This window comes from Lissotriton vulgaris, unplaced genomic scaffold (genome assembly GCF_964263255.1).
Source record: "Lissotriton vulgaris unplaced genomic scaffold, aLisVul1.2 SCAFFOLD_2063, whole genome shotgun sequence".
Taxonomy (NCBI): domain Eukaryota; kingdom Metazoa; phylum Chordata; class Amphibia; order Caudata; family Salamandridae; genus Lissotriton; species Lissotriton vulgaris.
In genome coordinates, this window is record NW_028254719.1 from 168,409 (window position 1) to 194,996 (window position 26,588).

Consider the following 26,588-nt stretch of genomic DNA (forward strand, 5'->3'; position numbering starts at 1 on the left):
GGGCAGGTATAAACTGGAAAGGCTCTACAAACAAGTCACAGAAACCACCCTAGTTTTTTCTACTCCGAATACCTACTTCATCTGCAATCTGCCACTTACCCATCATATTCCAATTAACAGTCCTGCAGAAAATGTTCTGTACCATTTAACCAGGAGGAATTTTAATTTTTTAATAAATATTGTATTAAACTTGTAGATGCGGAAACCAGGAGGAATTTTCGCGAGAACATTGACATTCTGCAGACCCCACCTCCTCCTTCTGCCTTGTCCACTCCCCGAAGCCCTGTGGTGAGAAAATGTTCAGCACAGGGGCGAGAGGAGATCAGGAGAGTGGATCCAAGACCGCTCCGCCAGTACGTATAGAAGCAATCCGTCTGGATGGCCACTCGGGAAAGGTGCTACAGGCAGCAGTTGCAGCATGGGAGTTACTTGGCATCGCTTGATTATCAAGACACATATTTCTCCATTCCCACACACTCCAAGAACCACAGAAACCTGCAAGTAACCGGGTGCCTTTCGACCTCCTGAGATAGTCACAAAATATATGGCCACTGAGGCAGCATTCCTAAGTAGACAATGACAGTGTGTGTTTCTTTACCTAAATGACAAGTCAAATGTAACGCTTTCCACTCGTCCAAATCATCAGCAGAATTGCACCAGCACCTTTTTTTCTCCCTAGACTTCTCCTTCAAATAAACAAAATCTTACCTCGAATCATCAAATCACTCTTAGTATGTTTAGGGCTGTGCAAGACACAGCAATTGGAAATTATTTTACATCAATCAAAAGAATTCAGAAGCAATGAGCATTTGCAACTCATGTACAGGAACTGAAGAAGGGTTCAGTCCTCACTTACAAGTAACTTCTTCCATGATGTCCTCATGCATTTCCTGAATGATGCACTTCAGGTTGATTATGTGTCCTTTGTAGGAAGAAATGCATGCGCAGTGGCTGCAGATGTGCTGCTCTTGTGAAGACTGTGTGCAGATCACTAAAATAAGTGCCGACAAGGTAGAAAGCAAAGTACAATACAGGTTCAAGCTTTTCTTTGCAACTTCGCCCAGTTCACTTTGTAATGACAACCTACACATTACTGGAGGGATGGGCTTCCAATTACTGGACTTGGAGACAAGAGGACGTTGTTCAAAAAGAGAATGGCTGCTCCATATCAATATTCTCAATTTCAAGGCCGTCAGGGGAGGGTTACAGTCATTCCTCACACGGCTGACCAACTCTTCAGTGCTCCTGAGGACAGACAATGGTTGCAATTTTTACAAAAGGAGGAGAAACAAGTTAACAATATTCTAGGAGCGTGTGGGAGGAAGATGGCTGAGACGTCCGGTCGGGAGCTCCAGGCCTGCCAACGACGGGAAACAACATGAAATCACTTTCCCCGACCTTCTATCTACAAATGACCCGCAATAAGAAAGAATAATCAAAGACTGTACCTTATGGATCCAAAAAAGCGTGATGCAGGTTGCTGTTAAACCAAGTGCCTTCAGAGTGGACGGGACGCAGTGCACGGGAACCTGGGCGGCGGCAGTCAGCGCGTCTAGGTGCTACCGGGTCGCGCTGGGGAGAGTTCCTTTCCTGTTCCGGGGAAGATGTGGCAGAGTCAGCGGAGACGGCAAGTTTGCTGTTGAGGTCGGATTGAAAGCGATTTTCAGTTTCAGTCAAGCACGCCCGTGGCTCCTTCACACAACAAAAGGAGAGGCGGAACGGCCGTGCAGGTTTTCCACTTCTGGCGGAGGCGGTCCCGAGACCCGAGACCCCGACCCGAAACCCCGAAGAGCGAGAGCAAAGAACGAAGAGAACCTAGAGAGTCAATTGCACAGAGCGAAGAGTCAATTACACCGGCAGCTTATGATGTGCCGTTTCAATTGAAGGAAGAACCCCACCACGAGAGAACTGACAACAACCACATGAATAAGGTACAGGGGGAGAAAAAAAATCGCGGGGGTGCAACACCAGGTCTAATTGTGGGATGTAATCTTGCTAATCAGGTGGTAAAGGCTAAAAACACTACCGTAAACATAGATATTACACCAGTAAACAAAAATTGCGAGGAAAGTAATCCCCCGCAACCCTCAACGCCACCTGAGACTTTGAGTTGCGACAGTGAGACGGTACTAGGGCCTGGGAATAGTGTGAGATCCTCCTATTGTCTTAGGAACAAAAAGTTCTCCAAACAAGGTTTTTCTCCACCCACAAAACAAGTCTTAGCCCCCAGGAGTACAAAAAAAAGAAAGCAAAAAGGTCTCTCTAACTTTGAAAGCTTATCTCAAGGTATAAAAACCAGAGCAGCAATAGCGAAAGAACAGGGAAAGACCCTACCGGAACAGAAAATAAAAAAAACTCCCTCTCTGAGATCTTTTTTCAAAATTCAGCAACTGGTGCAAGTTAGAGGGGGTACTCCAGCCCAAAGAGACAAAGTTGACCTTTCTCTTTCTCTAGCAAAAGTTACTCACTCAAGCTCTTAAATGGAAGAGAGAACAATACCAGCAAAGACAGGAGATAATATCCCGGCCACAAGTAAGGAAGCACCCTCACAAGAAATCTTAAGTCCTCAACCAATATGAGACCCCCTGAAGCCCTCACATCAGGATCCTCTGACCTGGTTTCTATCGAAACAAGAAGCGACTCTCCCCATACCAATCAAATTGAGAAAAATATGGAAGCACTCGTGGATAAAATGATGGGAGAAATGAGAGAGAGATTTACAATCTCAGAAGTGAACCAGAGTAAAATACATGAAGTATGTGAAAGCGTAGATCAAAAGCTAAATGAATTGGGGGAGAGAGTCACTGCTGTTGAAGCTGCTGTGGAAACATTAAACAAAAAAGTAGCGACAAATCAAAAAGATATAAGACTGCTAAAAGAAAGTGACAAGTATATGAAAGATAAACTAGAATCGTTAGAGAACCAAGCAAGGAAAAACAACCTAAGGGTCCTAAATATTCCGGAAAATTTGGAAGGTACGGCCATTAAGAAATTCATTGTCTCTCTTCTAGAAGAGTTCTTCCCCTGGACTAAAGAGAGCAACTTGCTGGAGGATATACAAAGGGTCCACAGAGACCCCTTTGGAAAAAGCAAAGAAAGAAGAACACCAAGAACAATTCTAATAAACTTTAAGACTTACACCTTGAAAGAGAAAATCTTAAGTGAAGGCTTAAAAAATAGCACACTGAAAAAAGACAATTGGTCCTTCAGAATTCGTTCCGATATGTCCAAAGCTACCCAGGATAGACAATGGGGACTGGGTCAATTTATGGAAGAATTAAAATCCCTTGGAGCCACTGTTCAAATGAAGTTTCCCGCGGCTCTCCGAATAATGTGGAGGAATAAAATGCACAATATAAGGGATCCCAAGGAGGTAGAAAATTTCATTGAACAGATCAAAGATCAACTTCGAATGGAGAAGGTATGAAAATATGAAAAATTGCTAAAACAGAAGGAGGGTAAAGTAACTATCCATGCCTGGCGAAAATGGAGCTCAAAACTGGCGAATACATTGCCCGAAAAATAAGGGAGGCCTCTTCAGGGTGGGAAAACCCGAACCTCACAAATATAAACTATAATTCACAAAGTAAAATCAGACCACGGGTGGGGAGCAAACTAGGGAAAAAAGAAAAAAAATGTCCTCTGAAACTGAATCAAAAGGAGTTGTACAGGAGCAACAATACTCACACCAACTTAAAACAATGCCCAAATGCCCAAATACACAAGCAATTACCAAGAAAATAAATAAATAAATGGAGACAAACCAGAAAAAAATCAAGATCCTCTCGTGGAACGTCAATGGCCTCAGAACAATCAACAGAAGGAGGAGAATCCTTGAATACTTGAAAGAAATTGAGAGTGAAAGAATTATATTTCAAGAGACACACCTCCTAAGCTCGGAATGGGATAAAATATTAAAAAATCTAAATTGGGTGGACGCTTGTGTATGTACTAACCAGGATTGCAACATAAAAGGAGTAGCAATTATCTTAAAAAAAATCCTTAAAAGCTAAGATCGAATATAAGGTAGTGGATAACAAGGGAAGATGAGTCGTGACTAAAGTAAGAATAAACGATAATACACTTTCTATAGTCTGATATTACGGTCCCAACCTAGATGACCCGACTCCACTTCAAACACTCTACTCTGAGCTGCTATCAATTTCCGCTCCTATAATACTAGGGGGAGACTATAATATTATTCTTGATCCTAAAAAGGACATATCTCCCCCCAGTAAATATGCTAACCTACCCAAGATGAGGGAATGGTTAGGCAATTACAAAAAAGATTTAAACTTGATTGACATGTGGAAAACAAAAGGAGACAACAGACACCCATTTACATTTCACAATAATAAATTGGGACACAAATCTAGAATCAATTTCATCCTATTAAATAGAAGTTTACAGGAAAACGTTGCAAGTATTGAACATCTACCTGCGCGCTTATCTGACCACTCTGCAGTACATCTAACCTTTCTAATGACAAACAAGAAAACGCTGCCTAGATGGACAGTTGATCGGACTCTACTGAACAAACCCGCAAGTTACTGACGAATTAATAACTGCCTCCGCAAACTTCTTTGAGGACAATAAGGTAGGCACGACAAAACAAACAACTTGGGACGCCTATAAAGCAGTCATCAGGGGGAAAATACTAACCTTGGGGGCTCATAAGTCCAAAATTAAAAAGCAAGAGATTAAAACCATGGAGAACGATATTAAACGGGTGGAAGTACAAATAGCGTCAGCAAACACACCAGAACTAAAATCTACATTAGAAAATAAAAGCCAACTATTAAAAGAAAATTTGTTCGATTACTTAGAGAATATAGTGAGAAAAAAGTGGGAAGCCAGCAAACTATCAAACCACGAGTATGGAGAAGGATGTGGGAAAATGCTGGCGTGGAGAACCAAAATAGACCAAATAAGAAATCAAATAACCTGCATTCAAAACCCCGATCAACCTACACCAAGTTTCGACGACCTCACAATAAAACAACAATTCACAACCTTTTTCTCTAACTTATACAAAGAAGATTTAAGATCAACAAAATAACAGTCCTCTAATTATCTAGACTCCATACTACTACCAACATTGACGGAGGAAGAGAAAAATGATTTAAATAGCGAAATTCGAACGGAAGAAGTGAGAGCTGCCATAAAAGATCTGAAAAAAGGCAAAGCTGCTGGCCTCGACGCTCTTCCGAACGAATTTTACAGAACAGTAAAGGAATCAGTGAAGGAACAGCTAACAGATTTAATGAACGCAATATACATTAATCAAGAAAAAATCCCCGACTCATGGAATGAAGCGATAATCAGTATCATCCTAAAACCTGGTAGAAATCCAAAACTCTGCAAATCCTACAGACCCATTTCACTGCTGAACTGCGATTATAAGATCTTTATGCAAGTTATAACAAAGAGGCTAGCTACTGTCATTCCAAAATTGATTAATGATGATCAGAAGGGCTTCATAAAAGGAAGACAAATTCATGAAATTACACATGAGTTGTTCGCGACTATAGATATAGCCATCAGCGAAAAAAAAAAACCTCACCATAATCACCTTCGACGCAGCCAAAGCGTTCGACAGAGTCAATTGGAGCTTTCTAAATCAAGTCATAAACAAATACAATCTAGGAAAAAACGTTGGTCATATGGTAGGGGAAATATAAAAAATTTCAAAAGCAAATATTTTAGTCAACGGAAATCTAACCAATAATATTGAGATACAAAGAGGGACAAGACAGGGGTGCCCACTGTCTCCACTTCTTTTTAATCTCTATATTGAACCACTTGCATGCATGCTGAGAAGTCATCCTCAAATAACGTCTTTTAAACATCAAAACTGAGGAAAAAAAAGTCACACTATATGCAGATGATCTGATGTTATTCACAGACAACTTCGAAAATTCTAAAGAGGCAATGAAGATAAGATACAATACTAAACTTTGGTAAAGTATCTGGTTACTTAACAAACCAAACAAAAACGGAAGTCATGAGTTGGAACTCACATCCCATCACACCATACAATAGGAACACAATAAAATACCTAGGAATTAATCTTGTTAAAGAACTGGAGAAAGTCCCCCAACTAAATTTGGACAGAGTCCTTAAAGACTCAAGGAGACTACTTAAAGTATGGAAAAGCTTACCATTGACTTTCCTAGGAAAATCCAACATCATAAAAATGCTAATTTTACCGAAATTTACATACCTTTTTAACACCATCCCGTTAGAATTTAAGAAAAACGAGCTAAAGAAAATCCAAGGAGAAATATCCATTTTTATATGGTCATCCAAGAGCATAAGAATCTCTGGGAATAAACTAAGGAGGAAAACGGAGCATGGAGGTATTGCTAGCCCAGATCTATTTGAATACTACAGGGCTTTTCAATTTAAAAACATGAGACCTCTATTAGGAAAATACACTTCCTATCTGATCTTCCTACAGAGTATGACAGGCAAACTTGACCACTTCCTGTTTAAATTTGGCCACCCAAAATTTTTCAAAAAAATAAAACTAAAGATTAAACTCAACGCTGTAAAGTTATGGTACCAAATTAGGAACACAGTAAAGATACCATTCTATAGCTCCTTTTCTCCAATCTGGAACTCTCCAGGCACACCAGATTGTTTAAACGACTCCCTGGCCACACCACTAAAAACGGCAAAAATTGAATACTGGGGACAACTACTGGTAGAGAATTGTATAATTACATGGGACCAAATATCTTTAATCACAAACTATTCTCTATCAAAATTTAAATATTACCAGCTGACCAGCTGGGCCAAATCCCTAACAGAAACAAAAACAGGCAATGAAGATCTAGAAAGGGAAATGACCAAACCCACACCAATAAAAAAAGAAATATCCAGGTGGTATTGGGCCCTCATAACGGCCGGCGAGGAAGAATGCACGGTCCCTGAAACAATATGGAAGAAGGAAATGCCGGGAATAGACTTCCAATTTATTTGGCAAAAATCTTTAGAAAATTGCTGGTCTGCAATAAAACCAGCAAACCTGAAAAGAAATCACTTGTTCACAGTCCACAGGTCATACTGGACTCCAAAATTCAAAGGAGCGACTACAAATTTGTGTCCAAAGTGTGGAATGGAGAAAGCAGATGATATACACATGTTTCAAAAATGTCCCCCACTCTCCTCCTTCTGGCAGGAAGCTGGTAAGATGATTAACACAGTATTGGAACCCAAATCGAAGTAAGTACTATTTTAATTATTTTTGGGATTCATCTTACTAATGATATAGGATTGAGAAAACTGTCCAAAAAACAAGAAAAACTCTTGTTTATGTTAATATTGCTAGCTAGGAGAGAGATCTGCTTAAATTGGATCAAACCAATCCCTCCCACACATACAAATTGGCTAAATTCTATCATAAAAACTAACAAACTAGACAGGAATGGGAAAGCAAGTAAAAAATCAGAATTCTGGGTAATATGGGAACACTATATCCAAACAACCAACTAACATTCTCAGTATGGTCTCCAAATCCAAATTCCAATGATTAATGCGATAACAATAATTCTTGCGGAAATCATTTCTGCCGAGTAGCCGAGTGGGCTAGCTCCCCCATTACCGAAACAGAATTATTGGAAATGACAAAGGAAAAGGAGAAACCTGTTTGGAAACTAAACCAGAAAAGGGATACTCCCCGATCAGATAAGGACTATGGGGCAGTGACTGAACAAAACGTTAAAACAAAGGTCTCCCGAAACTCCTTATACATAAGCTTCGCAAAATGAGGATTAAGAAAAAATATATATATATATATTCTAGGAGGTGTCACAACAATTTCAAAGTCACTGCATTTCACTGTCTGCTGAATATTTGCCTGAAATCAACAACGCACGGGGGAACACACCCGACAGAAGGCAAAATGTAAGTTACAAGTAAAGGCTGTTATTCTGGAAATGGGGTCTACCGACATGAATGTATTCGGTGCACCACAGAACAAAAAAAATGTGAATACTTTACAAACAGACAGTAGTTTCCGGGATCAAAAGGTGGCGAAATGTTCGATCATATAGTCCAAGGCTTTTGCATACACTTTTCCTTTGCTTCCCCTGACCCACAAGTGATCAGCAAGATTAAGGGGAACCCTACAAACAGATTCACCCCCCCCACTCTGAGGCATTTTTCTCTTTTCATGCTAAAGGTAACAATGAATAGAAGTATGGTGGTCCATAGTGGCAGTAGAGCTCAGTTTTCTCTCACCTTTGGGTCTTTTCAAATGCAGGGTTTTAGGTAGTTAAACAAAACAGTGTTCAGTGTATTTATTTTTGTTCAAACAATTTTATTAATTTAAGAGAGAGAGTATAAATAATTAAGGTACTACAGCATGTAATACATAAAAACCATCTTGAACAATAAAGAATTAATAAAAAAGAATAAATATGAGCAATATTGTAAATAATGGATAAACCTTAATAAGAACAGATATATAAGAACCTACTCCTGTAAATTCATTTGTATTACATTTGGGTAAAAATAATTGATTCTACAAAAGATAAATAAAAAGACCTGCAGAGGAAAGAAAAGAAAAGAATATTAAGATATAGAAACAAGAAAGAAAAAGAGTTAAAGATGAAAAAAGAGAATGGAGAAAAGACAGAAAGGGACTCCAGCCTTACTAAATAAAAGGGAAAATCAATCAGCGGTGAAAAAAGGATACTGAGCCACCAGACCCTGAGAAGCTAAATGGATATATTTGTCAAGCGATCTCCATACACTAGAAGAGATAGAAGGGGTATATTTTCTCTCCTCCGCCGAGGTGTGAGCACCGTGGAGAAACGATACCCATGCCCACCATGTGTGATATGATAAGGAATTAAATGATTTCCATTCTGATAGAATAATCTTCACAGCTATGGATAATGATAGATCCAGGAGTTGTAAATCTAAGTCATCTAAAGGAAGTAGAGGTAAAGCTGCCTAAGGAGTGTTCAGTGTATTTCTAAGGAACACTGACTGTACTGCTAATGTATAATCACTATAGGAATCCCACCTGGACATAGGGGATTGATTCAAGCATGTAATTCCATGAAGGTTATCAGCGGTGGAGGACTATGGTTCCAGGTAACTAACTTTTCTTCTTATTCTCTTACTTTTATACCAGAACCTAAATTATCAATTTAACAACATGTGCAAAGTCATTACCTCAAGATTTATTAGCATTAGTTAAATTCTGTTGCCTTTTTTCTGAATGAGAGTGTAGCAGTTTTCCAGGAAGGGCTTTATTACCATTATTTTACTAAGAATTCCTCTATCCTGTGTCAAGAATACAACAATTAACCTGTTTGTATTCCAGGTTTACAGATTCCCTGGGTCTCCACATGATCCCTTGTTGCACTACCAGAAAAGTAAGAAGTGATTGTCCGAAGTCAGCACATAGATTTGGTAAGTTGAATGAATAATACATGTGTATGATGCTCCCATCTAATTAGATTACTTGTAGGTGATCCCCATCTGACTTCACTAGATCCAGAAGGTGTGCAACAAAGAACGCTTTTGGATGTTCCTCCGAAGAATACAAGGTTGGAAATCATCCGGAGGGTGAAAAAAAAAATATTTCTAGGCAATGGTTGTCTGAAGCGAGAATTGTCATCCTCTTAGTGGAGAGTCTACAGAAGTCACTGGAGAAAAGCAGCTGGTTAACTGAGCCGTGCCATCTCCTGTGCAGTGTTTTGTTTCTCTGCTAGATGTCAGGGCTTAGGCACTTTGCTTTTCCCCGATGAGCTGCAGGCTCGGTGATTGGATACAGGACTGGTTGTGCTGTCCCAGCCAGCAATGAAAGTGCCCTCTCTCCTGTTCTACCTACAACTTCGTGCCACTGCCTGCATCAGGTAGATGAGCTTGCTAGCTTCTCTGATCACAACCTTTTTACTACCTGCATTTTTTTCTGGCAGACTTGGGAACCAAGCAAACTGTAAACTGGTGCAACAGTGCATCTACCTGCACATGCGACTAGTGTGTTTCATCCATGGAGGAAAAGTGTGGTATTATGTAACTAGGTGGGAAGACTTTCCCATCTGGAGTGAAAACAAAGTACTGTGAATTACGAAGGAAGTGCAGACTTCTGTCAATCTCTAAAGCAGTGTACTAAGCAGCATGCACTAAGGTGACTCTTGAATAGACACTACCTACTGTTACAAAGTCTAGCAGTTCCTGATACTGGTTTCAGTCCATGCCCCTTTGACTGGGAGGGAGAAAAGAGGAAGGAGAGTGGGAAGTTTGGCTGATCAGCATATTGTAGTTGCACTGAAATGAGTCCTTAAATAACATGGTATTTTGGTTTCTGGCTTGATAAACAAGCTGTAATTCCCTGTGCAATATTGATGTAGGAACACTGATGGCGCCCGCTTACTTGGACAATGTGGATTCTGACATGGTTGTCAATGACTCTATGCAAGTCATGGTATCAGGGTCGCTTGCCCTGCAGTAGTGCTTTCCATACATTGGCCCTTACGGTTTTGCAGGGGCGGCCTTAGGCATGTGCAAGCTGTGCACCTGCACAGGGCCTCCAAACCCCAGGGGCCGCCACGCCAATATATATCCTTAATATAATAATCCTCTGAGAATGGATACATATTTGCGTGGTACCCCTGGCAGGGATTTGGTGGCCTCCGGCTCTGTTCCACTTCCAAACACCCTGACCCCCCCTCTTCACTGGCCTCCGCGCCTGCGTTCCTCCTGGTTCCTGATTGGCTTCTTTTTTTCCCTACCCACTGCTGGCCACTTCGTGTGTCACAATACCCTCCTCCTCCTAAATTTTATCGTTCTGAGACGAATTCGGAAGGGTAGGAGCAGCCGCAGGTACTGGTCATCTAACGCCTTTTCTGGACGTTTTATTAAAACACCTTCCTGAGCTCCAGGGGAGCTCCGCCCCGCGGAGACCCCCTCTTCCGGGCCCCCTACCTATGCTCCCTACCCAGGGCCGCCATGAGCCTAGAGCCCCCCCTGGTTTTTGGCATGTTATTGGTCCTAATCCTATCTGGGAAATGTGAATTCCGACATGATAGTGGCGTTTCACATCCATCCATCATTGTAGTTTCTGGAAGAAGTGGTGTTGTCCATGACATGGCAATCTAAAATTTGCCATAGCGATATGTAGTTTCCTTACATGTACGAAATATTCATTGGTATCAAAGCAGTGTCAAGCTGGCATATTTAGAATCATATTATTAGCAGCCCATGAGCTTTTGTAGCAACCTTAACTAGCACGGGGACAGTAATAAGCGTTATGCCGGGACCATTCTTAAAACTATCTGAATTTATATGTGTATTAGCATTTATTTAGTGGGTGCAGTGGACCAGGTAAGCATTATTAAAATTGGGGCACAAATAGTTACAGGTACAGGTATATTTTATTAGCTGTTCAAAATGACTTTTTCGCCAAGTTATTTGATGCATTGTGCTGTAAAATACACTGAGCCAATTTGTTTAACAAAAATGTTCTATGTTCAAGACCCTCTGACCTCTAAACCTCTTTGGAGACATTCAGGTGTACTTATTTTCAGACTTGCATATAAAACATTGCATTTGAGCTCTGATGTAAACAAGGATTGCCACACTGAACCTATTTTTTTGATACATACGAGCGACATTACTGAAGTGAGTTTTGACCACACTCGCAGTTGAAGGCGTCAAGGTCTTGTCTTTGATCATATGAAGCATCACTGGTTTCAGTGGCGGCTCCTCTGCTAAGGCGGAGGAGTGCTGCCTCACTGAGTTCAAAGAAAAAATAAAATGATAATAACGCAACATTAATAACGTTACGTTATTATCATTGTATTTTTTTTATGGAGCCCAAGCCAGGTTCGGGCGGGGCTAGGCTGTCCTCACAGGGAGGAGGAGTGGTTGATCCACCATAAGTGCACATGACGGTTTGGCTAGCCGTTTTGGAGCAGCCAAACAGTTATGCACACTTAGCATGTTTTCCATCCGGCTGTATTGCAAGGCCAGGTAGAGAACATGCACAGGCTACCATTCTCTGTCTGAGCGCCGAACCAGGGCGCTCAGAACAAGATTGACTAGGGGAGTCTGGGAGCATGTGTGCTTCCTGCTTGCTGGAGATTACAGAAGAGGACAGAGGAGAGGCAACGAATGGCAGGTAAGTGAGCTTTTCTTTTCTTTCTTTTTAATTTTTTTGTAATTCCCCCCACCCCACCACTACATTTCCCTAGCGGTCGCTCCTAACTGGTTTACCAAAGAAATAGGCTTTTGAGTACAAAGTTATTTAAGGCTCTTTCATTAAGTTATTCTAATACCATTTCGTTTTAGATACATTGAGCTGCAGACAGGCAGGTTTCCATGTGGTTCTGAAAGTCAAAGTCTAGATGAGACACTTGTGGTTTGCACCCATCTTTCTGACAAAATTCTCTAGCCGCAGATTCCACACCTTTCCAATACTGCCCAAGTGTCAGACTGGTTCTCATCCAGGGGATACTTATCAATAGTCATAATCTATGAATAATCCCCGCCCATGTGCGGGATCCCGGAGCATATAGAAAATACATATAAATATATATGTATATATATGTGAAAACATATATTTGCAACCAAAAATATTTCCCAACTGGCAAAATTGCCGCAAAATTACATAAATTAGCATACATACAGTAATACTCTCCCAACCCCTAAGGAAGAAAGAGAGCAGGAAAACATTTGTATACAACAATGATTTATTGCCATAGGAAAAACCTGTAATTGCAGGCATTTGCCAGTAGGCTGTAGTAGAGTATAAAGCAACAAAGAAAAACTGACACCTTGCCTTTAAGGCATTAGAGTAGGGGTACCGTGCCTTTAAGACCTGAAGGCAACCCCCTGCTCCCATGATGCACCATAGGTGACAGTTGGGTCAGTTCTTTTTTCCGGCTCCTTCTGTGAGGATCCTGGAGCTTGAGCTCTTCAGTTTTCAACTGAAATTGTGTTTTTGAGAGAATTTTCTCTTATATTTCGACATTTTTTGGATTATTAAGGCTTCTGATTTATTTTTCTGTGTTAACCCACATGAATTTCCTGTCAGAATGCATGCTCTGTTTTGGTAATGTTCACCCGAGGCTTTCGCCGTCGAGGGATCAAGTGACGGTAGTGGTGGAGTCCCCTGGTTCCGGATCTTCAGGAGACAAGTCATCATCTCCTGGTATAAATATCGTGGAGATCTCCCCGGAACCTTCACCCAGATCTGCGGACAGGTCACGCAGTTTGGTGCCTCACCATCCTCAAGGGGCTGTATCTGGAGGTCAGAGTAGCCCGGGCTCGGTTTACTCCCGCACATATTCTCCGTCTACGGCAAGAACGCCGTCCAGACCGTCTAGGTCTCCTCGGAGTCCCAGGATTTCACCCAGGCCAAGATCTCGGATCAGATCACGATCTCCAGTACGGCCAAGAACACCTGTTAGGCCAAGTTCTCCAATCCGCCCAAGACCGAGGTCTCCATCAAGACATCGCTCTAGGTCCAGGGTCCGTCACAGCAGGAATCGTGACAGGCCCCATAACAGACGGCGTACAAGATCTTCCACGCGGTCGTCTTCGACTAGGTCGTTTTACCGAGATTACTCTCCAACCTTTTCATCTACGCCTCCTTCCCGAGTCTCTCCAATTGACGACATTGCGACTTTCTCCGATGTTCTGGCCAGGGGAGCAAAAAAGCGGAACTTTACACAGCATACTCCAGTGGTACCCACTTCTGTGATTTTTGATACCCTTCATCATCGCACAGCGCCTAGGCCTCTACTTCCCCTGGTCCCCGGCCTCCTAGGAACAGATCACACCAGCTGTGGTGGGATCTGTTCCATCTCGGATAGCCAAGAAGTACAAGGCCCCTGCAGAGGATCCCTTGTTCCTCAGATCTGATCCTCCTGCAGACTCCATTATTGTGGCGGCTGCCATGATGTCCCATGCAGGCTCTACTTCTCCCTCAGTACCACCTGAAAAAGACAGTAAACTTATGGACTCTTTTGGTAGGAAGGTATGCATGGCTACTTTCCTCACACCAGCAGTGGTGGAATCTGTTCCATCTTGGATAGCCAAGAAGTACAAGGCCCATGCAGAGGATCCCTTGTTCCTCAGATCTGATCCTCCTGCGGACTCCATTATTGTGGCGGCTGCCATGAAGTCCCATGCAGGCTCTACTTCTTCCTCAGTACCACCTGAAAAAGACAGTAAACTTATGGACTCTTTTAGTAGGAAGGTATGCAACACTTCCTCTTCATTTATGAAGGTGGCTAGCGCCTCTGCCTTGTTTGGAAGGTACGACAGGTCCTTTTGGGACTCCCTGACTCGCTTTACAGACAAGCTCCCCAAGGAAGATCGTCAAGATTTTCTGGAGATTATACAGGAGGGAGGCCTTGTAGCCAATCAGGTTATTAGCGCCGCAGTGGCTGCCTCTGACCTTGCGGCCCATGGCTATTCCAATGGTATTTGTTCCCGTCGTTCGGCCTGGCTCCGCCTGACAGGACGCCCAAAAGAAGATTTTGCATCTGCCATTCAATGGGAAATCTCTGTTTGGACCACATGCTGACGACGAAATGTCCAAAATGAAAGCGGAGATGGACACCGTCAAAGCGGTGGGATTAGAAAAGCGCAAGGAATTCAAGAAATGCTTTCGCCAGGGGGACAGGAGGTCTTTCCAGCAGAGGGTTCAAACCCCTCAGTGGCAATCCCAGTCTCAGCAGAAAACGCAGTTCCAGCAGCGTCATCCTGGCAGAGGAAGAGGTGGCAATAACAAGCAACAGTCTTCCTCCAAGCAACCACCTAAGCCCTGAGCCATTGCTTCCTCCACGTCTGTTCGCCACTCCGGTGGGAGGGAGTGTTTCTCATCATCTGGTAGAGTGGGAATCCATTACAAAAGACAGATGGGTGCTGACTATTGTGCAGCATGGTTACTTGCTGAGGTTCAAATCTTCTCCTCCGCAAGTCCTCCCTCTGGCGCGACACCTTCCCCGTTTCCAAAGTCAATTGCTACAAGACGAAGTCTCCGTCCTCCTAAAGAAGATGGCCGTAGAGGAGGTTCCCTCTATTCACAGAAATCAAGGAGTGTACTCCCGGTATTTCTTGGTTCAAAAACAAGGAACTGTCAAAGAATACAGGCCCATTCTGGATCTTCGTATGCTGAACAAATTCATACGAAAAGAAAAGTTTTGCATGCTCGCCCTGCACCAGATCTTCCCGCATCTTCATCAGGGAGACTGGATGTGTGCCATCGACTTGCAGGACGCCTACTTCCATATACCAGTGTCAGTCAAGCATCGGAAATTTCTAAGGTTTCAGATCGGACGCCGTCACTACCAGTATCGAGTGCTGCCGTTTGGCCTGAAATCTGCACCTCGGACATTCTCCAAGTGCATGGCGGTGGTGGCTGCTTTTCTTCGCAAAAGAAAGATCTTCGTCTATCCGTATCTAGACGATTGGCTGTTGAAAAGCTCCACTCCGACGCTGCTTCAAAATCATCTGTCATTTTGCCTCAAACTGATGGACTCGTTGGGTCTTCAAGTCAGTCTGAAAAAGTCAGTTCTCAACCCTTCCCAACGGATCCACTACCTGGGTGCTTCTCTGGACTCACTACAGGCAAGCGTGTGTCCTTCGGAGGAGAGGTTGTCATCTATGCTCCTGAAGGGTCGCCTTCTTCTGGACACTCATGCCCCTACAGCCAGACAAGTGTCCTCTCTTCTGGGATCGATGGCCTTGTGCATTTACATTGTGCCCAATGCTCACCTTCACATGAGGCCTCTGCAACAAGCCCTCGAGGATCAGTGGTCTCAGAGATCGGATCAATGGAAAGACCGGGTCTTGCTTCCTCAAGAAGCCAGGGACTCGATCAGATGGTGGTTGAAACAGTCCAATCTCCTTCAGGGAGTTCCATTCCATCGTCCTCCTCCATCCCAGCCAATTGTCACGGATGCCTCCCTTCAAGGCTGGGACGCTCACATGGACCGACTCCAAGTTCAAGGCCTCTGGTCCGAGGTAGAGCAAGGCTACCATACCAACTTCCTGGAGCTTCGAGCAGTTCATCTGGCTCTCAAGTCTCTTTATCCTTCTCTGTGCACCAAGTACCTCCAGGTTCAGACGGACAACACGACAACTATGTTCTATCTGAACAAACAGGGAGGCACGAGGTCGAGAGTCTTGTCTCTAGAAGCACAAGCCATCTGGCACTGGCTCCTAGCAAGAGGCCTGTCCATTGTGGCGGTTCATCTACCAGGAGTTTAAAACGTTCAAGCAGACTGCCTAAGCAGGGTCTTCGTAGAAGCACCCGATTGGGTGCTCAACGAGGAAGTCGCGCAAGAAGTTTTTCGGTGCTGTGGCGTACCGGACGTAGACCTGTTCGCAGACGCGGCCAATGCAAAATGCCCCATCTTCGCGTCCAGGTTTCCCCAACAGGGATCTCTGGGGAACGGTCTTTTTATCAGCTGGTCGCATACATTACTTTATGCCTTTCCTCCCCTGTCTCTGATCCCGGCGGTGATCCAGAAGTTCTACAGGACCAACACCAGGATGATCCTGATAGCACTAGAGTGGCCACACCAGTGGTGGTACCCCGATCTTCTACAGCTGTCGGAAGTTCTGCATCGGCACCCACCATGCCGTCCAGACTTGTTGACCAAAGACCAGGGGAAGGTGTTTCACCCCAACCTTCCTTCTCTTCGCTTGACGGCATGGCTCCTGAGGTCATTCAGTATGAACATTTAGACCTCCCAGCAGACTGCATGACTATTCTTAAAGAATCAAAACGACCCTCCACTAGGAAGTCCTATGCTTTCAAGTGGAAGAGGTTCTTCTTATGTTGTCATGAGCATTCTTCCATATCTATTGCATTTAGCGAGATCAGGCCTGAAATACCCCTCCATCAGGGTTCATTTAGCTGCAATCACAGCATATAGGAAGACTCCTAATCAGACATCTTTCTTCCTTATGCCTGTAGTTAAAGATTTCCTAGAAAGTCTTAAGAAAGTCTTCCCACCGGTGAGGTCCCCCTCCCCTCCCTGGGAGCTTAATATCGTCCTGACTAAGCTGATGAGTGCTCCTTTCGAGCCTATACATAAAGCCTCTTTGCAGCACTTGACCTGGAAAGCTGCTTTTTTAGTGGCGATTACCTCGGCCCGTAGGGTCAGCGAAATCCAGGCCTTGTGTTGTAAGGAACCTTACACAGTTTTTCATGCCAACAGGGTGGTCTTAAGAACGCACCCAAGTTTTCTGCCTAAGGTAGTTTCAGACTTTCATATCAACCAGTCTATTACCTTACCTACCTTTTTTCCTAAACCTTCCACTCCCCCGGAGTGGTCATTACACTCTCTAGATTTCCGGAGGGTCCTGAAGTTCTACTTGTCAAAAACCCTTCCTCTTAGAAAGTCTGACCGGCTTTTTGTTAATTATGGCAGTATTAATACTGGCCTGTCAGCTTCCAAAAGGTCCATTTCTCGCTGGATTGTCTCCTGTATAGCTTTAGCTTATCAACTAGCTAACAAGACCTTGCAGGGAGACCATATGCACATTCTACTAGAGGGAAAGCTTCCACTACAGCTCTCCTTCGTAATGTTCCAATTTCTAAAATTTGTAAAGCGGCAACTTGGCGGTCTGTCCATACCTTTACCCGCCATTATTGCCTGGACTCAGATACTCAGGCCGATGCCAGAGTAGGGCAGGCCTCTTTCAGGAACTTATTTGCATAAGATGTATTTGCAATATATGTCTTAGTCATTCTGTGAAGTTTTTTTTACTTCTTGCTCGTCCGCGAGACTTTGGGTATGAGTTTGCTAATCTATTCATAGATTATGACTATTGATGAGAATCCCCTTGATGAGAAGGATTAGTTACTTACCTGTAATCCTAGTTCTCATCCAGGAGTATACTCATCAAAGTCATATCTCCCGCCCACCTCCCCGGACGAGCAGATTTACAGAGTTATGAGATGTTTTATTGTGGATCTCCTCAGGTGTTATGCACCTCCAAAAAGAACTGACCCAACTGTCACCTGTGGTGCATCATGGGAGCAGGGGGTTGCCTTCAGGTCTTAAAGGCACGGTACCCTTACTCTAATGCCTTGAAGGAAAGGTGTCAGTTTTTCTTTGTTGCTTTATACTCTACTGCAGCCTACTGGCAAATGCCTGCAATTACAGGTTGTATACAAAAGTTTTCCTGCTCTCTTTCTTCCTTAGGGGTTGAGAGAGTACTACTGTATGTATGCTAATTTATGTAATTTTGCGGCAATTTTGCCAGTTGGGAAATGTTTTAGGCTGCAAATATATGTTTTCACATATATATACATATATATTTATATGTATTTTCTATATGCTCCGGGATCCCGCACATGGGCGGGGATTATTCATAGATTATGACTTTGATGAGTATATCCCTGGATGAGAACTAGGATTACAGGTAAGTAACTAATCCATCCTGAAACTCTTCAGGAGTCCCTCTGCATGCTAGTGGGTGGTGCCATGCAGATCTGCACCGATGCCATTCCTCTCTAGAAGTGACATGGGGATCTTGTATATGTGCCACTCCTGCGCAATCACATAATTAATTTTCTTTCTGCGCCACCAGATGCCGATCCTGAGTGATCCCTTGTCTCTCAGAGACACTTTAACGTGATATTTCACAAAATTTCCTAGAGTCTGCAAGGGATATCATCCCTTAAAACAACAGGATTAAGCCCTGTAGGGATTGTCGCAAGTAAGTGTCTATGACAGATCTGCACCAGGGGTGCCTATGGTGTCTGACATTGAATCATGACTCCAAGGCCTGCAGTGGCTGCATGTTGAGGAACCTAAAGGCCATCCAGTACCAAGAGGAAAAATGTTACATACTCAAGCAAAAGAAGCCTCCTTGCCGAGACCGCTCTGAGTCCCAAGTCCAAAATTTGGGCCTGGTCCTGTTTCTTCTCCAGGAGTCGCTAAAGCTTCTCGCAAAGTCGATCTTCGTCGTGACCCAAATCATCTGGTAACTCTAAAAAGAAACATAAGAAATATGATCGGAATTCAGCCCCCTATCGCCACTCTCATTCGCCTGAGCTGGGATGGCACCATGGATCCGGATCACTCTTCCGGATTTAGCTGACTTGAGAGCCATTACCAAAACTGGTTCCTGCACAACCAGAGTTTCTGGGGGTGTCTGCGACTCCACAGCAGGTCGAAGAACTCCGTCTATTCAGATACTTGCTGACTACCTCTGGCGCACTTTCAGGCTTCAAGGAGTCTGGAGGCCTTCCACGTGGAGTACCACTGGCGGGTCCCCCTCGGCACAAGTTGGATCCTCTGAGCCCATTGAAATGCCTCTGGCTCCAGTCAGAACCCCACCTCTGGCACCACAGTTGAGGCAGCTCCCTGGGACTTCGACACTGGTATCAAATCATCCATCAACACCGGGCGAAGAGCTATCCATGGTACTGTCCTACTCCGAGACGGCTTCATGATGCCGCGCCCAACGAGAGTTGAGGTGCTGCTTCTTCCATGTGCAAAGCCTCCTCCACATGGAGGACCGCATATCCTACATTAATTTTTCATCATGGACTGAAATATAGATTATGATGCGGTGATGAGTTCGCTCAGCCCTAGAAAAAAACTTCAATTGGTATGATGATCTGCGGGAGGCTAGTGGTCTTGATACATCCCTTGAAATTTGCCTTTACTCACTCCCTGTACCAGCCATAGAGGAGTCTGCTTCCTTCCCAGTGGTAATACGTAGGGCGGTCGAAGTACTTTACCTCCAGCTCTCCAACTTGGAGGTGAAGACTAACATATTGACCTTGCTCTGGTCAACCCTCAACATTAAAAGTACGCAACACTATCACCCTGACCCAGGCAATCCCCCATTTTTATCTTAGCACCTCTCCCCCAAAAGCTTGGTGGCGCCAGTGTCCGCAAGGGAACTTAACACCAACATGTTCCCTACTGCTCCCTCTAATGGAGAGTCAAAACGTGTTGAAAACTTCGACGGGCGACTATTTTTATCCACCAGCTTGGCACTCAGGTCAGTGAATGCAATCTGCCTGCTGGGGCACTAGTCCCATGCCTTTGGGACGTGGTGGCTTAAGTCCTCCCAGGTATCCCTCGAACTTCGATGACCTGTCCGTGCCCAGGCTATTCAGAATGACCAAGATGCTGCAAAGTTCACGATTGGCTTTGGCTTGGACACCACCGAATCCATTGTGCAGGCCATCAGCACCAGTATTGCTATTCGCATCCACACCTGGCTGAAGTCCACCAGTTTTTCATGGAATGTGCAGTCGTTCTTTATGGACATATCGTTCAAAGGTCAGGGTGCCAATTTTTCCTTACCTAAACAACTGGCTGTTGAAGGCGGGTTTGTCCCAGGCAATAATCAACTGCCTCCAGACTACGACGAACGCCTGTCATCTCTGGGGATCTCAACATGCCAAAGTCACACCTGACTCCGCCTCAGACTTTTTTCTTTATGTGAGCCATTCTAGACATGGTTCGGTTCATGCCTTTCCTCAAGAAGAGAGTACAGGACATTCAGGCTATGATCCCGATCTTTCTGCTTTGGTTCTGGATTTCAGTAAGGTCGACTCTGAGGCTGCTGGCACTGGTGGCTTCCTGCATCCTGCTGGTCGAGCACACCATGTGACATTTGCAGGCTCTGCCGTGGGATATAAAGTCTCAGTGGGCCAACATCTAGGGGACCTCTCTGACCACGTTCAGATTTCAAAGAAGAGTTATCTGCAGTGATGGTTGCTGGACTGTGATTGTGTCAGCGCAGACCACTCTCCCTTCCCCACCCAGAGTTTACAGTGGTTCCCATTGCGTCGCTTCTGGGTTGGGGTGGCCATCTGGGAGAGGTTGAGATCAGAAGCCTCTGGTATTCCGAGGAGCCCCAGGTCCACATCAGTCTTCTGGAGCTGAGGGCCATGTGCTTAACGTTGAAAGCATTCCCTACATCCATCAAGTGGAGACTAGTGCAGGTGCTCAAGGACAACACCACCAATATGCGGTAATGCTACAAACAGGGCACAGTGGGGTCACATGCCCTGTGCTAGGAGACCTTGCACCTCTCAAACTGGCTGACCCACCAAGGAATTTTTCTTGTGGTGAACCACCTGGCAGGATCATTGAATGACAGGGTGAATGAGCTCAGCCATCTGTGCCTAGTGGATTATGAGTGCAGTTATACCTGAAGGTGGAACAGAAACTGGTGACAGTGTACTCTGTAAAGCCTTAGCACCTGACCCGCTATCCCCAATTATTATTTATCTAATGGCAGTCTCCCTTACAACATGTGTGCACACTGTAAATGCACCCACTGCCACGGCGCAACCCAATACAGGATTCTAGTAATTTCAAAACAAAATGCAAAGGTGCACCACCAAACAATAAGGCAAGGAATCACTGGTCTAAGTCCATAGTGTTTTCTTTAAATCTCTTCTTTTATTCCTGAAATTCTTTTTGGTAAAATAAACAGCCGGGCCGGCACGTTTGGTGCAGTTATGGACTTCTTTAGGGCATGAAATCGCGGAGCAGGGCACTCCTAGACCATATCAATGATGGGAATTCCCAGGTAGGTATTCTTTACAGGTCGAGTTTATAAAACTCCTATTAACAGGAATAAAGATTGCGGAGATAGACACTTCTCTTGAGGAGAGAAGGATAATCCAAGGTGTAATAGCACCTTTCTGAAATATTACAGAGGCCACTCACGATAAGGTAGGCCAGAGGAAATGGGCTGATGACCCAATGTAGCCTTAATACAGCTACGGTCCAATCCTAAGCACCTCCCGCCAGGCAAAGACGGTACCGGTACCGTGCTGTATTAAGGCTATATTGGATCATCAGCCCATTTCTTCTGGTCTACCTTAGCGTGAAACCATAGGGAATCCGTGCCTGTTTGATGAAAGACACCCGATCGATGAGACGCCCGTAGCCATTCTGCACAGCACACTGAACGTAATGAAATGCCATTACAGAGGTAAGAGAATGCTTGGAAGATAGAAAACATAAAAGTGGCATTAATATTAGGATATCTTATACCAACAGTCAGGGATTCATGACATTTTCAGTAGTACCCTTTTATTTTCTCGAGTGCAGAAACTCTATCCAGTAAACGGATGTTCGACATCTATGTAGACAACCATTACCTAAATTTATCGCAATTTTATTTCGTACCAGGTAAATCATTAAAATGTGTCCATTTTACAAGTAATAAATATCGTGGGGCAATTATAATTAATTGAAGGCTTTTTATTCTCTAGATAAAATAAAATATAAATACATCGCTTTAGGAAACAACAGAAAAATTCCAGTAAACATTTATGAATAGGTGAATTAGAATTAATAGGTAAATATTTAATCCTGCTTTCATAAATGCTTTCTTTAAATACAATCCCTTTATCAACTAGTGTCTTAACTTACCATGTGGATTGTTACAGATTTTAACACAAAAATATAAGAAACGGGAAACTCTATCTTGATCCAGTCCCGTGCCATCAACAAAAGGTATAATGTAAGCACTGACATAGGAATTAAATATTTAGGTGATATATAGTTATAATTTGGACTATCTGACTCCACCTTTTCTACACTCCATCTTATATCTTGTGTATAGACTTTCTTTATTATTTTCCTTTTGGAACTGTTTTGTCAAAGTGAAGGCACAAAGTATAGTTGGAACAATTTATTAATAGAAATGTTTATCTCAGTGTAATCTCCTATCAGAAATAACATAAAATCATTTGGCTGTAATTTTAACATGTAAAATTGTTTACTCCAGTATTGGAGCTTTCATAGATTCGCACGCTGCAGCCTTGTACCCCATCTCCAGTTCTCACCCAGTAACTGTAAAGACTGTCGGTGCCCCCCATCCCCGGTATTGAAACTTTACTGTCTGCATGTAATGCACCCAGCAGGGCAGCCGAGGCTCACAAAGGGGCTATTTAACATGAGCGTCATCGAGGCTACTGCTATTGATTACAGAACTGTCGCCCGCTGCTGTGTCCTGCTGAGCTCATGGCAACAGCAGGTGGGTGTGATTAACGGGATTGTCTTTCTTGGTTATGTATTTCTGGAAGCCTTAGGGTGTGTGGTGCAAAGGGATGGACTTCCTCAGGGAAAACAGATCCGGCATTGGGCCTCCCACATCACTCTTAGCCTTGTGGGACTTGCCACTATTTGTGAGGGCCGCCTCCTTACATCTTGAGTTCTTGGACCTGGCCTTTGGAGTAGGCCCACTCTGGATGTTGTGCTCAATGCCAGGATTCACTCCCCAGGTAGTCCGCTCTACAAACGTACATAACCCACTTAAGTGTCTCCTGCATTTCTGAGGTTCACTTTCCTCTGGGATATTGTCATTTTGTCACCCCTACACCCCCAAACACATACACACCCGTGAACACACGGGGTGTGTGAGTCGCAGAGGAGCTCCATGTGTGAAGCATCCCAGCACACATGCCAACAAATTGTGACACAAATTCCCTGTGGGAGACCGTCTCATTTGCAAACCTTTGGTGTGAGGAGCAGCAAAGCGATGGTGCATAACCATCCATACTCTCACAAACAGGAGCAACCGTCTCCTGCAGAACCAGGCCTATGTTACGGTTTTTACTTTTACTATCGGCATGCAGCCCGGCAGGGCCCCATGATGGGCCTGGATTCCAATGATCACCACCCCTCCCGGCCCCACCACCCACCTCTCTGAGACTCCACTCCGACCTCGGCTCGCCTCGGAATACGACTCCTGCCTCAGACAGACTCACTCACCTGAGGCTGGCCTGCACCTAGAAAAAGGCGCGAGCAGGCAGCAGAAGACAGGGCAAGCCGCTTGCTAGGCAGGGGCTAGTACTTGTAATAAATAAATTATGCCCGGCGGCCGCACAGTGACGGCCCTGTTCTCAGTACAGTAGTCTCTCCTTGGTCCTGGGATGCCTCACAAGTCACGTCTCACGGACACTCTTAATTGCGCTGCGCAATGCGCATGACAACAGCATTGGTCACCAGGCCCCACCCTAATGCCCACCCTGAAGACCGCGCAGAAGCGCCGGGGGAGACAACTGTGGGCCGTCGCGCCCGCGTACCATTTAATTGTGAAGAGCGGGAACCTCAGAGGCCCGGCCGGGGCCCGTGCGTGCGCATGCCCACCAACCATTTAATTGATTAAGAGGCCGGTTGGCAGGGTATGCGCACAGCACTATTTAATTAATGAAGAGGCCGTGGCATGCGAGGCTCCGCTGAGTGAGGGGGCCCCTGGAGCGCGGGGGCCTGTGTTACGCCCCTGGGCATCTATCCAAAAGGTGAGGAATCTACAGCTAGAAGTCTCTACCAAAGAACAAGTTACTTACCTTTTGTAATGCTGTTTCCGGTAGAGGCTCTATCTAGCCACAAATTACTCACCAACACTCCCATCCTTCCTGTCTGGTGATTGGACTCTATCCATTAATAAGATCCCAAGTCGAAGAATGTGCACACTGGTCATGCCAATTTTCTATTGGGGCTCTGCGTCTGGGTTCATGAGCGTCTCGAAAGCAACTGCCGTAAGCACATGGGAGCAGCATCTATATCGGCTCTGCCTGTTATATCTAGAGTGAAACAGGTGTCAGTGCTGATCCACACAGCACCACCTAACAGTGTGCAGAGGTACTGACACCTGGGGACTATTCAAAATGTGAGGAATCTGCAACTAGATAGAGTCTCTACCAGAAAGAGTGTTACAGAAGTCAAGTAATGTGTTCTTTAGTTGCATGCTGCATGTTGCACACAAAGAATATGACAACATGGTTAGAAACAGTGGGTACAGAGTCATTATTGTCTTCCAGACTAACATAAAATGGTAAACCATAGCTGGCAAGACCTGTGCATATTCAATAACATGTTATTGGGATTTTATACAGTAATAAGAAAATAGCGCTTGTTGTGTTAATCACATCACACTGCTATTGACATGTAGCACAATCATTGATCTATAAACCAGCCCCCATTCCCAATCACAAGGTGGAAAAGCTCACAAATTTGTAGCAGTAAAATTTAAACAAAACATTAGCAACAGTACAATATATTCAAAATGTCAATTTGCTACTCATTTCACCATGATCTTATGAAGTTATTGTAAATCTCAACTGGATTCAGGGTTCCCCATTAGGTTGTCAATGTCCAAAGTGTCCTGAGGTACTACAGAGCTGGCATATGAATTTACAGATGGTAAGTTAGAGGTTCACATGCAATGCAGAATATATCTCTGTCATTAGCTAGCTCAAATGTCATCATTTCCATGGCCTTGATAAGTCATGAACGGAAGAAGGAGACAGGCTTGTCCACTTCAATGTTATCTCTTGTCTCATATTGGTAACTAAGACACAGTCAAACCTAGGCAGTCCATCCATTCCATAATGTTGTTGGCCCAGAATATTCACCCCAGAATCTGCAGGCAAGTGATAGCCCATCACGCTTTTCACATTCTTTCCAATAGGTCTATACATGAGAACAGTTCCACCAATCATGCACATAATCTCCCATCTCACAACACTACCATCAGCACTTGGTCTCTATACCCAAAAACATCCTACCTACCCTATGTGGTATTCTGTACCAATTTAACTTTATTTTACACAATGTGTCTTTATTTTGTACACTTAAGACACTCTTAGGTATATTATGCCATACCCCACCCAGTTAGACGTCCCAAGACTCTTGGGCAAGCTCAGATTTTGACATGACAAACTTACCAAAGTGAGCTGTGAAGAGTGACAGGGTGTGACTAATGTATATACCACAACTTATCTGTAGATAATGTTGGGGAACATTATGTCCACCACACTGATAAATAACTGCCTGCTAAATTTAGAGACGATTGCCCGCCAATGATCTCTGAAACTTGATAAGAACCACCATCATCTTGGTTCTGCTCAAGGTACAAAAGGTTTGGTGGACAGCCACCTTGCTTTTGACGGCGGTTCACCACAGTTTGTGTGTGTCAAAAATAAACTCCCTAAGTGGGAGTTTGTTATTGAAAAAAACGAATAACTATTGACCCCAAAACCCAGGAATTCTTTTCACTGTGTGTGGGTGTTAATATTTGTCTTTTTTCTGTCCCTCACCGCAAGGTAAAACCTGGCTTAGCCTGGTGATGATAGAGAAGAATATTAGCACACTTTCACTCTAAATGGGCCGGGTACTAAGGTACCTCCTAGATTGGTTACTGGTGTACCCTTGTAAGTCCCTAGATTATGGTAATAAGGTACCCAGGGCATAGGTACACCAGGTGTTCCCCATGAATTGAGATATGTATTATGCCACTCCTGGGAGACACTCAAATTATGACTACAGGCCTGTCATTGCATCCTGTGAGCTGGTGATAGCACCACTTACTACAAATATAAGTTTTCCTATATCTGAGGTCACTACACTTAAAACCTATAAATCACCCCTAAAGCAGGCCTTTCAATCCTGAAGGTAGGGTGCTTGGTTTTACGTGTGAGGATACCCCTGCATGAGCTGGACACCCCTACAAACATCAGAGTCCATTTTCCAGGCGTTGTAAGTGAATATATGACATTACAACACAAACAAATACTTAGCTGAAGGTTACAATGCAGACGTTACATCGTCCTCGTTGTT

At 44.0% G+C, this 26,588-nt stretch overlaps 1 protein-coding gene across 1 annotated transcript in view; it reads left to right on the forward strand.

Annotated features, from left to right (window-relative positions):
* The window catches only part of SPO11 (SPO11 initiator of meiotic double strand breaks), a 367,632-nt gene that overhangs the window by 144,120 nt on the left and 196,924 nt on the right, over positions 1–26,588 (forward strand). Inside the window, exon 4 of the mRNA XM_086951746.1 lies at positions 9,338–9,426. Coding sequence (XP_086807872.1) covers positions 9,338–9,426 — 89 coding nt within the window. The remainder of the gene's footprint in view (positions 1–9,337; positions 9,427–26,588) is intronic.